The 16688-nt window shown below is 36.0% G+C and overlaps 1 protein-coding gene across 10 annotated transcripts in view; it reads right to left on the bottom strand.

Moving 5' to 3' along the window:
- The window catches only part of KIAA0825 (KIAA0825 ortholog), a 238784-nt gene that overhangs the window by 147728 nt on the left and 74368 nt on the right, over positions 1-16688 (bottom strand). For all 10 annotated transcript variants that reach the window (XM_085568051.1, XM_085568057.1, XM_085568059.1 and 7 more), the window contains 4 exons: positions 6350-6444; positions 4406-4633; positions 3151-3416; positions 1762-1912 (listed from right to left, as the gene is read on the bottom strand). In XM_085568051.1, the coding sequence (XP_085424177.1) occupies positions 1762-1912; positions 3151-3416; positions 4406-4633; positions 6350-6444 (740 nt within the window). The remainder of the gene's footprint in view (positions 1-1761; positions 1913-3150; positions 3417-4405; positions 4634-6349; positions 6445-16688) is intronic.

Below are 16688 nucleotides of genomic sequence, written 5' to 3'. Positions count from 1 at the left end.
AACAATCTCTCTGAAGGTTTAAATGAGATCCACTCCCCTTTTCTGACCTGTATTTGTATTTGTTGCCGTTTGTGGACAATTCCACCAATAAACATCTACTACTTTTCAGGCTTCATGTAATAAAACAAGATGCGAGCTTTTATTTAGCTTACATGTGAGGAAACAAGTAGCTGTGTTTTATTACATATGCCACTCTGTATTATCTCTGGGCAATTCTTTATTCTTTGACTGCTAGAAAACATAAGTTCCCACAGCTACAGCAGATGTCTGCTACACTAAGAGCTTCATTCAAAAACATAATCTGGAGAGCTGGCCCAGTGGTGCACTCTTCCTGCTGGGCACATACATTGGAAGAAGGCACCTCTCACTGCTGGAAGTTTAGGCAGGGAATTGCCTCTGTAACAAGCAATAGATCTTAATCCAATCTCTTCCATTTAACATGCCTACAAGAGATCAACTGAAGCAACATCTGCTCTGCAGCATGCCTCCTGAAGGAACTCAGAGCAGATCATGTTCAAACCTTGGGCCATCTCCCATGGCCCAGTAAAAACAGGAGTGATGATGTAAAATTGCATATTTTTCACATAAAATCTTGTAAACATACAGAGCTGCGACACCAGTTTTCCTCATTCATTCTTACATACATCAGTTCTGTTCAGTAATGATAAAACTGTTTAGCTACTTCATATTTTTTGTCAGACAACTGTTTCTCCATTGTAAAGTTACTGGGTCACCAATAAACAGGACACAGCACCACAGGCACTACAGACAATGAAGATCATACAGTGATTCAGTTGTTGCCAAAAGCCACTGCCTTTCTTACCTTATAATCTATAATTCAAACAAAATTGAAATGTTTATTTACTTGTCTTTGAGGGATGGAAATTTTGATAATTTATTCTATGATCTGTATGCCCTGTCTAGCAAAGATTTTGTCACTGACTGAGGAGCCTCTTATATGATATCAGAACGAATTTTCTCTCATGTAAGAATTCTAGAAAATGCTTGACAGAACACAGTCTCACACAGAAAATTTGGACTTTGTCTCCAAGAGATCTCAGTTATTTTTGATTAAAAACGCATATAATACTTCACCCTGCAATTAAGTGAAAATAATTTCAAATTGTGTATGTCAACCTATGTTTGTATTTAACTAGGATGAAGGAAAAAATCCAATAAATGAAAATAATTATCTTAATTTTTTTTCATAGAATCATTAGGATTATAGCTATAGATCAGACCCATGACTGGGTGATGCAGGTGAAATGGCACTGGTTATTTCAGAAATACATTACCAAATGCTTTAGCTAACTATATTGACAACCTTTCTTTGTTTCGCCCTTTAGACACAAAAAGTAAAAGGGGAACCAACTGAAAATAAAAATCAAATAATCAGATAAAAAATTTCCCAGAAAAAGATCTTCATATGTCACACTTTCTAAAAGAAGTGTAAAGTTCTTAGAGATTAAGGTGATGGTGTCCTCTTTACTGAGTTCTATATAAATGCCTTGACACACAATAAATATTTTATGAAGTAAATGATAAAAACAGGGTAACAATCTATCTCATATTTAAATGACTCTGTTTTCCCGCATCATTTTTAAATAGACACTTGCCTGCAATAATAGATATTTCAAAATAGCACATCCCAATAATCCTTATGTAAAAACAAGCTGATCTCATGCTTTCGATTAGTCAGTGAGCTGGCAAACACAAAAACACATTTTGTAAAAGGAAGCCATAGTAAACTTAACCTCATACCTCGTAAAAAGCTTTGCAGTCATCCCAGCAGTGGCTCTCAGCATCCTGTAAAATGCTTGTAGCACAAACTCTGATGCAGTAGTTCGTAACTTGAAACTGGAGAATGTTGATGAATTTCTGACATTTTTGGATAGGCACGAGGAACAGGGGTCTGTTCAGAAAGAATGATGAAAAAGACAGTGATTGAAAGGCTCTGTGCACTAGGAGGTAACAATCACTAGTACTGCAAATAGTTTTTTTTCGTAGGTATCAATCATTCACTTCCTTTTGGTCTTGAACCTAGCATTCAGTTTTGTAACTTTTTGTTTCAAAAGTTCTCAAAATATGTCTGCTTGTCTATAAATTCTAATTTAACCAATCACTGAGAAATAAAATACTTCACCCTATTTTATGAGATAAATATATTCGACATTCAGTCATTTGGAGTTTTTAATTCCAGCATTCTTGCATCAGCAATTATTACATCAGCAGTGAGTGAAAAAAAGCAGATAAGCACAGAGTACAGAGATTGCTTTTGTTAGGCATGTACTAAAACTCTTTGATAATACACCTAATTAGAATTATTGAGCAGTATTTTAGGTCAGACTTCCACTCACAGAGATACACTTCATGCAGGAGAGAGTAAAAAGTAAAACATCAGAGGGAAAGCAGCTCAACAGTGCATATAATGACTTAGAAATCATACATTTCTTAAAAATTGTGCTACTTTAGGGTCTCTCCCCAAAAACACTGTTTCTACTTTTAAAATGCACGTGACTGGAAATATATGGACCAATAGACTCCTAGAACCTTAAGACAAAATCTCCTATAAGTAAGTGCATTTGTATGTCCCTGCAGGTCAAACACTGCCTTTGACTTTACACTCCTACTTAATATCTGCTTTAATTTTTATTCTGCATGTAATAATAATGTATGTATTGTAATTGTATTAGTTACTTTACATGTCTGAATATACATGGTGCTAGGAAAAGGCGCAGAAATGTATTTTTATATTGCCCTCTATTATTGCTATGTCCTGAACCAGATCTTATGAAAATTAGGCATTGCAAAGGTCAGAAAAGGAAATAGAGGCCCTACACTTTATTTATATGACAGCAAAGTACATTCAGTTCCCTGTACAATCTTACAATCTTACTTTCTCAAATTTAATAATTAAAAAAAAAAGATCTGTAAATCAAATACAGATCCTACACATAAATAATTTGTTTTGCAATGTCTGCTGTGGACTATCAGGTTGATTCAGGTATTTCCATAAAACAGTACACATACTGAATGTGCTAAAAAATATGATGCAATTTGCAAAACTACCACCACGTTGTACCACCAAAATAGAATGAAGTCCCATATTATTTACATTTTAATTAAACATTTTACGTAAAAAATACATACTTTTTGCTTGTTTCTCTCATTAAACTTCTATACATTGTAAAATGCTGAAAGACATATATCGCCGTGGAAAGGGCACCACACAGGTCTTGCAGGGGAGCCTTCAAGGGAACGTCTCTGCTCTTCTCCTCTAGTCTTGCCAGAACATCTGTTGCCACTTTGCTGCAGGCCTCTACAAAGTTTGCTCTAATTTCCTGAAGAGAATCATCTCGGCAGGCCAGAGCCAATGGAAGCAATGTGTCAAGTTCTTCCATGATGTCAGAACAAAACTGAGAGAAATAAATGTGGTACCAAGTTATTTGTATTCTAGAGCAATGCTTAATTTATACACGCTATATATATTGAATAATGAAATTGGCATGAAACATAAATATATTGACTCAGTTTTACAAACATTTTAATCTCTTAAACAGAGGAGGAACATTTTTTAAAGTAAATTAAATATTCTTTCATTCCTTTCTCCTTCAAAGCTGCGCATTCGATACTAGGGGAAAAATTAAAACTATCATATGCTGGTAATGTATTAATTTGGTTTTGATGTCACTAAATGTAAATTCAAAGCTCAATGCTAATTCCTTGTAAATAATGATGATTTTCTAAACAAATTAATTTTGAAAAATACATAAACACATTTCTTAACACTGAATTTGGAAACAAACGTGTTATTTCTTAATAAAGTCATACATTAATCTCCCTAAAATTACCTCCCCAAAGATCATGTGTTATTTCAAACCAGCATTCATTAACAGCATTCTAAATCTGCTAGCAGAGTTGCAGATCTTACTAGAGAAAGTCTTTCAAACATACCTTTCCTTACAAAAGAAATTTAGTTAATAAATGACCTTTCAGCCAAATCAAATAACTCAAAATTGGCTTTCTAACAGGTTATGCTAATTAATTGAATGGCATGTCTAATGATATGAATACAGGAAAACCCTCTATAGCCATATTTCACAGCTTTCAACATTTTCCCATCTAACCACTTGGTAACAGAGCAAACACTAATCAGAATGCTTTAGAACTTTTAGGCTGAAGAAAAAATGCCAGTGAAGTTTTAAAGGTAATACTTTCAAGTACAAACTAGGGGCTATTGTATATAGCTCTATTCAGCTTCACATTGTAATGCCTCTCACTTTCTTCTTAATTCCATTTATATAAGATATAGAATCTTAATAGTACTGTAAGTACTTCAAAGTGTAGATGGCAAACAGCCTTGCCATTCTGTCTCCCTTCAAACTTCAGATCTTTTGATACCTGCCTTAGCAATTTGTTTTGGTTGCTCCTCCTGTTGGACTGCTCTGCAGGACTCCTTCATTTGCTGGTTGTTTACAAGACTCATTGTACAGCCTGCAGCTGAAAACTCTTCTTTCTGCTCATGTTGAAGAATTTTAGATGAAAAATCCTCAATTGCTATTGTTATACAGTGAGCCACAGAAGAAGACAGGTCTTTAAATGCATTTCTCCAGCCAAAACTCAGTAAAATAGGCTGAAACACATATTAAAATTAAATCAATCCAAAGTCATTATTGAGTGTTAATAGTGTCTGAAAATTAAATACCTATCCATAATTAAATTATAGGCCATTATCACAATTTGAAATTATTTTAAAAATTTAAAATATAGTCCACTAGTGTTGAAATCATACTAAAAGCAGTATTTACACTCAACAAAATGCATAGCAACATTAAACATGTCATCAAATTTTTTAGGAAAAAAGAATTACTGTTTAAACAAGACAGCTTTTATAGAAACATGCTTCATCTTTACCTAATTTTTAATCTTTAAAAGACTCTGTTTTAAAAAGTCAAAGAATTCATAGGTATTTTCAATAGTATAACAAGTCGTCTAGCACTGTATACTCTGTAATAATTTTCACTGCAAGTTAACATGGTTACTGACCATGAATCTCAATGGGAAACACTGAAGAGGAGCTGTTTTTAACACACCCACACTGTATTTCACTTCTCTAGAACTGGATTTAGAAAACATTAAAATGTTTAAATAGAGATGTGTAGTTTTAGACTAATGCTGGCTTTTCCTGTGGTTTACACCAGTTCCTTGCCTTCTTTAAACAGACACTTCTGAAACAATAAATAATCTGAAGTGTAATAGTTGCCAGAAGTAGACACAGCAGAACATCATTCCTTTTCGACTTATCTGACTTTGCATTGTTCTTATGACTTATATCAGACTTAAACCTTTCCAGAAGTGGCCATTTGAGAATTGCACCACTGTAAGAGACACATTTTAATGATGTAAGATGATGTTCAGTAAATATCTCCACCATGAAGGCAGAGTTGGAGAACAGAAAAGAGAGATTCCTAACTATTCCTCCAGCTATAATATTAAATCAGAAGAGAATGAAGGGCTACAAAGTGAAACCCTTCCAGTTTACTTCAATTTAAAAGTTGTATCCTCCTTCCTTTCCCTTTCCCCACTAGCAACATCTGGCTCTTGTAAGCACAGGGACAGCCTCCATGGACACACAATTTTGCACTCCTTCATTTTTTTTGATGGGGATCAAGTACATCCCAATCTACCTAAAAAAAAAAAATTCTTCTTTGTAATACATATTAGTATTAGTTTCACACACCAATCCAAAGTACTTTTTTAAAAAAATTCAGCATTAAAATCAAGCTATTAAGAAATTAAATTCTACTATCATAAAGTATAAGGTGGTTGGAGCATTTATGTGACACAAAATCAACAATAAAAATGTGTTTTGTAGTAAATGGGAGCCAGATAAAAACAATCTTGTACATACATTCTACAAAGTACAGTGCTTATTACACAGTAGTTTGTTGGCACCAGAGAAACTAGACATTATATGAGTATCTATACCTTTAGGAAGAACCATTATGATCAAATTCTAAGAACTTCATAAATATTCTTCAAGGTTCTTGGAAATTATATGTATAATACTGAGAAAGCTATCATATTTAAGTAATTTTTTCCCATTTTGTTATGAGGTATCTTATAATTACATTTTTTCTGTTAATAACTACTAAATACCAACAACTTCTTCGAATGACCTAAGATTTTATTCCAGCTAAACTGAAACTTTGCACATAGAAGTAATCACAGAAGCTGAAGTAATGAAACTATGGCAATAGGTGTTTATAATGAACATGGTGAAAGCCTACACTGGAGACACACAAAAAAGAAAATCCAATACGAAGTGTAAGACTCTTTTCATACTCACCTCTTCTACCTGAAGTAACTGTTCAGGAAGCACGCTGGTTTCATTTGCACTAGTTTCTCCTATTAAAAGCTCCCCACTAGCTCTCTTCAGAACTCCTGCACAGTATGACAAAAGAGATCAAAGTTTAGATTAATTCTGTAGAAAAGTCAGCAGCCTAAAACATCTTATATATCACTATGAAGGACAAAAAAACCCTCAAGATGTAGGGGAATACAAATGTTATAATAAAGTCAAATTCAAGTTATTATATACAGTTTATTTTATATAACATGATGAAATCAACATCTGGTGGTACTTGTATTTTATACAAATGCACATATAATGTGTAAAACATGGTTTCTTCTGTCATTAATGCATTTTTATACTGATTGTGAAGTCATCTCAATGACAATGGATAACACTAGATCAGCTATATATAAATTTATTTCTCCTCTTTGTTCAAAGAATTATATCAACTGAGCACTAATACATTTTTACAGACTTTACTTATTTGGAAACATGAATACAATAAGAATAAAAGGACAGTTAATTAGTATAGACATTATAATCAAAATGATCACTTATGACCACAAAGTACAAGAGAAACTCCTTAAGAAGGGCTGGTACAAAGCTCACTCATAAATCTTAAGAGTAATGGGATACTGCCCCAGTTTTGTCAACGACAAACCAGTATCTGGGATTGATATTACTTTTATCAGTGTTTCAAGAAATCTGGGTTCCTGAAATGTACTGATGATTCTTCTTGCAAGTGATACAAGCACAAATGGAGGTGCTTGTTGGGAATTTGAAAATCAAGGCAGCCTCGGCTGCAGTGACCATGAGATAGTGGAGTTCCAGACCCTGAGAGCACAAAGGAGAGTGAAAAGCAAGACCACAGCCAGCCCCAGGCTTCAGAAGAGCAGACTTTTGCCTCTTCAAGTATCTGCTTCGAACAGTCCCATGGGTAAGGTAATGGGACACAAGAAATTTGATTAATATTCAGGTATCACCTCTGCTAATCTCATGAGAACTGGAAAAAAAATGGCAGAAGGCCTGCATGCATGAACAAGAAGATCCTAGCCAAACTCAAACACAAAATGAAACATAAGGAGTGTGGAAGTAAGGATGGGTAACTTGGGAGGACACATAAATTACTTCTGAACATGAAGAAAGTTAAGGAAGCTAATGCTCAAATTTGGCCAGGGATGTCAAAGACAACAAGAAGGGCTTCTGTAAGTACACCAGTGATAAATGGAAGACTAGAGAAAACATGAGCCTATTGCTCAACAAGGTAGGGGACTTGGTAACATAGATATGGAAAAAGTTGAGACTATGAATGCCTTCTTCAACTCAGTATTTTCTATAAAGATGAACCTTCAGGAATCCCAGATACCAGAGACCAGAAGGAAAGGCTGGAACAAGGAAGATGTACTCTAGGTGTAAGAGGATCAGGTCTGAGAATAACTAAGCAAACTCAACATATTGAAATCCTTGGGCCCTCATGGGTTGCAGCTGCAAGTGTGGAAGGAGATGGCAGATATTGTCGCAAGGCCACTCTCAATAATTTTTGATCAATCATGGCAACTGTGAGAAGAAAGCAAATGTCACTCTTATTTTCAAAAATGGCAAGAGGAAGAGCTCAGGGAACAAATCTTGTCAACCTCACTACAACCCCAAGGAAGGTAATAGAGGCATTTCCAGGTGCATTACAAAGAATTTATCAGGACCATTCAGCATGGATTCAGTAACAGGAAGTCATGCTTGACCAACTTGATATAAGTTCTATGAAGAAATTATTGGCCTGGTAGATGAGGGGATAGCAGTGGATGTTTTCTACATGGACTTCAATAAAGCCCATGGCATCGTCTCCCTTAAGATCTCATTACAGGACAAGATGTAGGCAAGATGCGTGCACTGGACAAATTGTCAGTAAGCTAATTGAAAAATGGCTGAATAGCCAAGCCCCAAATACAGTGATCTGTGGCACAATGTCTAGTTTGAGGCCAGTAATTAGCAATCTATCCCAGGAGTCAATACTAGGTCCAATTCTGTTTAACATCTTCATTAATGATCTGGATGATAACGTACAGTTTACCCTCTGTTGCCCTGTTCTTTTAAAAGTTTAAGTTCTTTTAAAAATTCTCTATGCCTTCTGATGTTTACATATTTATACTAGAGTTCTCATGCCTGTTCATGTAAATAATTGATTGTTTTGGAGAATTGATAGACTGTTGGTTTAACCAGTGTGGTTGGAAAGATGGCAATTCCATCCTCCAATCCACTGTCACTTTTGGAATTCTATATATTGCAAAGTCAGAAATAAAGTTCCTTCCTTTTCCTCTTTTGATAGTGAGTAAGTGGGTGAATAATTTTGTGTCATAGTGTGACAACCCTCAGCAAGTCTGCAGCTGACATCAAACAGGGTGGCAGATGGTCATGGTGCCAATCCAGAAGGACCTTAAGAGATTGGAGAAACAGGCAGACTAGAACCTCATAAAGTCCAAGAAGCAAAGTTGTGCACTGGGGAGGAACAAACCCAGGTATCAACCCATATTTGTGTTCTCACAGCTGGTGAGAAGCTTTGCATAAAAGGACCTGGGGGTCCAGAAGTACACAAAGTTGAACATAAGCCAGTAAAAAGGCTGATGGTATTTGCTCTGGATCAGAAAAAGCATTATAAGCAGGTTAAAGGAAATGATTCTTCCTGTCTGCTCAACAGTGATGAGCCACACCTGGAATGGTGTGTAAAGTTCTAGGTTAATCAATACAAGACAGACATGAACATACTGGAGAGTGTCTAATAAAGGGCCGTGGAAGATGACAAAGAGAATGGAGGACAGGCTGAGAGCACTGGACTGTCAGCCAAGAGAAGAGAAGCATAAGGGCAGGATATATTACTAATGTAGATAAATACCTGAAAGGCAGGTCCAAAGAGACCGGAAACAGTTTTTCATAATGACAGGACCAGTGGTCACAGGCAAAAAGAGATGCAAAGCTGGAGGTTTCCTCTGAACATCAGGAAATGCTTTTTTTACTGTGAAGATGTACAAGCACTGTAAGGTTGTCCCAAGAGGTTATGGAACCTCCATCCATGAAGATACTCAAAAACTATCTGGACATAATTGTGGGCAATTGGTTCTAGAGGCCTTGCTTGAGCAGGGATTCTTGGACAATGTGAATACCAAAGGCTCCTCCCAACCTCAACCATTTTGTGATTCTGTGAGTCACAAAGAGATACAAGAATAACACCAAATGATGCGTATTTTAAAAAACTTGTCTTGCAGCATAAAGCTGGTAAACAATACTGGTGCAGATATTCCTAAAGTAATGTACTTCTTATGAAATTAAAAGAGGTTTTAAATTACCAGGTGCTGCCAAAGATTATCTATTGTCAAAGCTTATCTTCCAGGCATAACCTTACAGGTCTTCAGAGGGATCTGAAGCTACTAGTAGTAAATGCCCAAGGTTTAAAGAGCTTTTCTCTATGAAATTTCAAGCATTGGATATACTTTATACAAAGTAGATTTAACCTTTCCCTTAGTTGATTTGCATTCTGAAAATACACACTGTTTTTCATACACTTACATAACATTGTAGAACTTTGAAGTTTTTATAGGGTTTTTTGTTTGTTTTGGGGTTTTTTTGTACAATTGTTTTTTTTTTTTCCCCAAATACCTTTTTGCATTTACAAAAGACATTGACAGATCTAAGCCGGGAAAAAAAGAAAGACAAACTGGGAGAACATAAAACCAAAATATATTAGCCAGGCCATCCAACTCATCATTATAGCCAGTACCAGAAACTTCCTGGGTTTTTTTTCAGCATGTTTTAATGTATTTTATGATACAGTTTCTAACAGTTTTCTTTAGAAATTAGTCCAGAATTAAAAAACCCAACTAATAGTCTAAGTGACTGGATATTTCCCCTATTTTCTATTCTGTGCTTTCTACCTTAAATTTACCTTTTTTTCCTATCAATTCCCATTTTTATAGATATAAAATCAAATTTTAACTATAACCACAAGTAAGTTTCTATATATTCACATTCTTGTATTATTGTCATTAAGATCTGCTATTTATAACTTTTTATATCAAGACTTCAAAGAAAACATTTAAGCTAAAATCCTTGTGTATTCACAGCATTGCTGCCTTACTTGTTGAGAACTCACAGCTGAGATAAATAGGTATCTAGCTTATGGTAGATTTGTGACTCCAGGACCACAGACAAGGAGCCAAATGATGCTTACACCCACATCAGTCATTTAACAGGCTCCTTCATTATTAAATTAACATATTCTACTACATTATCCCATCTACTTTTCTAATTAACAATCTGGACACTCCTGCTTTATTCTCATATGCATCTGTTTGTGCATGTAGGCTTACACACATTAAAAATTTCACTGGTCTTCTCAAAGAAGCCCCATGTTCAAGTCTCCTATATTTTATTGACTCCCTTTGGATTTTCAGAGTTTTGCTTTCTCCAAATATCATCTGGGTATGGATGGCTAAGGCCACCTTCTTCTTCAATTTAACCTCCAACTAGCAAGAGTTGCCTTCCCACTTTGTACTGAACACTGTACACTGAGCCATAGCCTCCATAGAGCCTCCGCTCTTCAGATCCTACTACAACCTTGCTCTCAAACACTATTTCCACAGAGACAGATAACAAATTATACCCTTCATATCCTGCAACTGCTTCACTTGTGTGAGAGACTGGAAGGAATGCTTGTCCAAAATGTTCTGGGGGTATGTGTGAGGCAAAGAGGCAGGTCAGGCCTTCTTCTGGTGAGGCAGAACATTGTTACATATGCTTCACCCCCCAGAGCCTGTATCCCAGCCCCACAGTGACCCCCCAACCCCTGGCACATTGCAGGCAATGCTCCACTCCCTGCCCCTGGAGCCCCAGTTCAGCCCCAGAGTGGACAGCTGACTGGAACTTCCATCTTGGGAAGGGCCCAGGAAACACAAAGGGTATTTAACCTGAGACACAAGGTCAGCACATCTTCACCCTACCTCCTCTTGGAAACTATGAGCTGAACACAGCTGGAACCAGGAGTGGTAATCATGTTTTTCTTTTCTATCTTTTCTGCCCTCCTCTCTTTCGTCTTTTAATACCCTCTTGGAATTTTTGAGTAACTTAAAACTGAACTGGCTTTGAGTTAGAGAAGTCAAATGAGCTATGTTAATGCTCTGGAAAGTGTTTTTTTGTTGATTGAATGCTGGCCTAAACATTTCGCCAAAGTTCTTTGATATCCTGAAGTTGCCAGTAAAGTTGTTTTGACCTCTTGAGAATATCTTGTTGGTATTTGTACTGCGTGTCTAACTATGAAAAACCACAAACCCTTTTAAAGTGTCTCATCAAGTAAGGATTTTAGGGCCTTAGAACTTGTCTTCTGACCGTCTTGCCCTAATCAGCAAACTCTCCTGGGAAAGAGAAGCACAGCTTTATTCAAGGTATAGCTGCTACTCAGCCCAAATTAGTTTGCCACTGTAGACTGGAAGGCAGGCATGGGTCGGAGGAAACATACCTATCTAGACAAATTCTCTGACTCCTCTCTTTAAATAGCACATATCAAACTGCTTTTGCACAGACAGGAAGAAATGCATGTGACCCTTCCCACATGGTTGTTTAGAGAAAAGAATTTGCAGAAAGCGAGGTGAAAAAGTGAATATTGTGAAAGAAGATGGGAGTTGAAGAAAAGGAGAAAATGGGGGTGAGATGGAAGTTGGAGAAAAGATGGGAATGAGAAGAAAAATGTCATTTTCTCATATTTGCTCCTTTTACAGAGCATATTCTAAATCTTCAGCATTCTTGATTATTAGGGAAGATTGGATTAACCACAAATCCTTACTTTATCCTTCTTGAAACAGATGATCTACAAACATCTAATTTTGATGGACTGTTCATAATTTCTGTACTTTCTTTAGTTTACCATCCAGGCAGCTTTAATAATTTTGATTGCAAATGATGAGAACAAGATTCTATCCAGTGTTATACTTAAATCAAAATGCTTCAGCCAACTTTCCTTGTATGCATTTCTCTGGCATTATTCTTCTCTTTTCTCCAATTGTTTGCCTAGGTACCCTTTACTGTTTATTTAATTCTTTCCCCAATTCAGTATTTTTCTGGTTTTGTAATGATGATTACAAAGACTGAAGAATGACAGTGACACATCTTGAATTCTAAATATAATTATTTTTATTTCTTATAAGAAGTTCTAGTGCTTTTTTTCTATAGAATTCTACAGCTTTCCTATTTTTATAGCATTTAGGGCCATATGAACAGTCATAGTGACACCATCTTGCATGCAGCATAGAATAGCAAAGTATCAAGGAAGGCTTTTGTATGAGCTACTCACTATCTGTGTATATGCTAAGTATAAGTGCTATCAAAGTAGCTTACAAATTGGATTCAGACAGGTCAGTCAGGACTTTTATTGAAACCATCCTGGAAATAAAGCATTTGGAGAAGTGAAAAGAACATTAATCCAGAAATAAAAATAACAATTTAAAAATCACTTACTTACTAAGGGTCAAAAAACCCTTCTGCTTTCTATCTTCAATAATGGACCTTTTACTTGTTGTATTATACTGACCAAACTGTACTAACTCAGATGCAGAAAATGTACCTCTGAAATCATATTCCCCTCCTAGTGTAAATTAATCTTCACTTTGGATTGATCCACTAAAGCTGTGCATTTGTAAAAGAAAATACTTGAACATCTTATGTTGAGACCAAAGCAAAAATCATGTTTCTTAATCTTCAATTACAACTTTTGCAATACTGCAACTTTGCAACAAAAGTCTGTTAGGAGGATGCACCTCAAAAATTTTATTCTACACTTCTTTTATTACACTTTCCAGAAATTGATATAGAGTTAAGGATTTCTCTCTGAGGTTTGAAGGAAAGACTTTTACAAATCTTCCCAGTCCCATGAGACAGATCTTGTAAACCTTGCCCACAGTGTTTTCAAGCACTACACTGAAAAAAAGACTTTCTTGGTATTCATTATCTAATCTGTCCAGAGTTCATCTTTCTCCCTGAAATGGGGAAAAAAAGTGAGATAGATGAAAGCACATTCAATATTTTTGTTTTTTTAGAAGTTTTAACAAGAGGCTTCTGAAAACCCAAAAGAAGAAAAAATCCAACTTAAAGATGGAAAGAGAATGCAATTTGGCAGAGTTCTAAACCTGAGTCACACACTTAACACTTGATTGTAGGTGATCATGCTCCTGATTGCTTCAAAGAGAAGCTGTAATGCTGGAAGTACTAGGTATGTAGAATAACTCATTAATATCAACTGAATGTAAATAGAGAAGTAGACTATCTCATCACAGTAGGCATGACAAGATACCTGCAGATGAAAGGGTTAAACAGTCAAGAAAAATCTGTGTGTGGTTACTCTAATTTTAAGAAATCCAATGCCTGTAGTGGAATGAAGTTATGCACCATTGTGAATTAATGACAGAAAAGTACAGATATCTTTTCTCTGAAAGGCAGAGTAGCAGCCTTGTCCAGATGTCACACTAACGTTCAGGGGTGGAACAAAACCACACCATTACTTGTTTGTCCAAGAACTTTGCATTATTTTCTCCTTATTTTGCTTTAAAGGATAACTTGAAGAACATATTGGTAGTAGATAAAATGTATATTTATAATATCTTTTTAAAAAACTGTGCCTAGATAACAAAAATACAGTTTTAAATCAAGCTCAAATCTTGGCCTGTACATACTGCTCATTGAGGAACACTAAGTTACTGCTGGTAAAGTCAAAAAATAAAATCAGGAGGAATTGGATGGAGAACAGTGAAAAGAAGTTAGAGTGGAAAATGCAATTCGGAGAATTCATTTCTCCAATCTATGTGAAGTAATTTGTGAAAATGAGGATCTTGAATATATTCCAGAAGATGCCAGATAAAGAACTCTCAAACGGAACTCAGAGACCTATCTGTATCACCTAAAAACTCTCTACATCCATCTCCCTACAGAGTTCACTCTGGTTCACGGTTTCCTTTGGTGCTATTGTCTGCCATGGGGTTACCATCAGAGAACACTGGTAGGCAGTACTTCCCTCTAACATCTATTTTCAACAGCCTAAATTGGTCTTCATAGGATTCCATTGTGCACGCTGCAAAGAAACTTGTCTTGTTGCCAGCTAGAACTCTGAACTACATGTCTTTCTTTTCTTCACTGTTCTTTTTTTGGTTCACAAGCAACCTCCTACCAAAAGCAGAATCTGCAGAAGAGACTACATCCAAGCAATAATGCAATGAAAAAGTATGAAGAGAAGCCCAGGTGGCCACCTTGCAAATTTCCAATGTGGAAGCCTTCGACCTCTCCGCCCAAGAAGCAGCTATAGTCCTAGTGTAATGAGCTTTACAAACCCTGGGAGCCTCTTTACCCTTAACTACATACGCCTCTCTAATACAATCCCTTAACCATCTAGCTAAGCAACTCTTAGAAGCCATTTGACCCCTCTTAAGACCCCCTAAGAGTACAAACAATCTGTCAGAAGATATGAAATCTTTGATTCTTCTGTGATAAACCCTAAGTGTTCTTCTTACATCCAATTTATGCAGCCGTTGCTCTTTGTCATTGCTGGGTTTAGGGAAAAATGAGGGCCAAGAAACCATCTGGTTTAGATAAAACTCAGATGCCATCTTTGGGACAAAAAGAAATTTTACAAAGAGGAATCATCCAAAGAACTACTTTGTTTCTGATGGAACTTTATACATGTTCTAAATATCAAAATTGAAGTACTATGGAATATAAAACAAAAAATCAATTGACATTGAAACAGCTATACACATAAACACACCACTTGACACAAGCACATGAAAAAACCATTATTTTTGCTGCACCTCTGTGTGAGCTACATAGATTAAAAGTCTCCCATGAATACTAAAAGCAACCAAAATATAAAGAAAACAAGTACAAGGCTTCTGTCTATGCAATGCCTAGGGAAACTTTAGATGACTTGGACATTCATCTACCTTTTATGAATTGGCCATCATTCCTTAGTTTGTCAGTTGTGCTACTTGCAGAGCACTGGCACTTCAGATATCCCTCACTGCAGAGACGAAGGGGTAAGCTGGACATACCCAAGCTAGCTCAAACTTGCTGAGAGTACGGGTAACTGTCTAACCCCAGAAGCACACACTTCAGCCTGGGCCAATTTGCTCTGCTTCTTAAGCTGGTTATGCAGCCTATGCTGCACTGTAAACCTGACCTTTGTACCCAAGTTAAGTTAAAGCTGCCTCAGACACATCTACACTATTGACTGCCAAATTAAATAAGATTTCTAGTAATAAGGCTTCTAAATAAGTAGAGAAGATGGCCATTATATTGCCTAGTCACATATTATAATGTGTTCTGATGAAAAAAACAAGGATTCTAACCAATCCTTCTTATCAAAAAACTCAGCCATCATCAGTGAAAAAAATAAAATTATCATTTGAATATAGGACATTAACAGGGAAAATCTTAAATCCCCTTCGGTACTTAACACAACCTGGAACTACTGGGAACATAGCTTTCATTCTCCCACATCATCTTTCACTTCACTATAACTGAGATTTCCAGCAATACAAAAATAAAATAACACCATTAACCTTTCTTCTAGTCAGATGTCTTGTTAAAAATTTCTCTGGACATGTCTTCTTTTCTTTTCACAAACTATCTGTAAACATATCACTGAGAAAAATTTTGTGACTAGAACCACATGATCAAAACAGCAACTCGAAAAACAAAAGTATGTCTTAAGACTTCACTAAAAGCACCTGAAAAATGTTTACCCTCACTTGTTTTTCAGGGTAAAATGAATTCTATGGTTTCTTTGATTTTACCAAGACTGCCTCCTACCAGAGCTAATAATATTTCCCATTCAGATTTGATTAAGTAGAGATACCAATTAAGAACCAACTTGCTACAGACATGATTACTCTAAAAGAATATTTCTAAAAGAAGGCTGCTTAACACTCTTTGGAGAAATAGTTCTGGATGTAATTAAGCTTGGAAAAATATCTGCAGGATAATTTTTACTTCCTGGAAAGTCTCTGAATTACTGGGGACCACATGCCTTAGAATATAGTCACGTAAATATGAAATAAATTTCCTATTCAAGACTTCAAAATTTTTTTACACATTCTCACATAATACAGTAACAAAAAGTACATCTACCATTGCCCTTAGTGAATGTGTACCCTGCCCAACACATGAGGAAAACTCTGTAAGTTTATTCTAACACCTCTTTGTAGAATCAAGGCCATAAAACATAAATCGTAATGTATAACAGCTTCATATTTCTTGAGAATTAGTAAAGCTGAGTGACTAAGAGAGGCAGAAATACATTGAAGTC

This window comes from Lonchura striata, chromosome Z (assembly GCF_050655825.1).
Source record: "Lonchura striata isolate lonStrDom1 chromosome Z, ASM5065582v1, whole genome shotgun sequence".
Lineage (NCBI taxonomy): Eukaryota > Metazoa > Chordata > Aves > Passeriformes > Estrildidae > Lonchura > Lonchura striata.
This window is presented reverse-complemented; position numbering and strand designations above follow the sequence as displayed.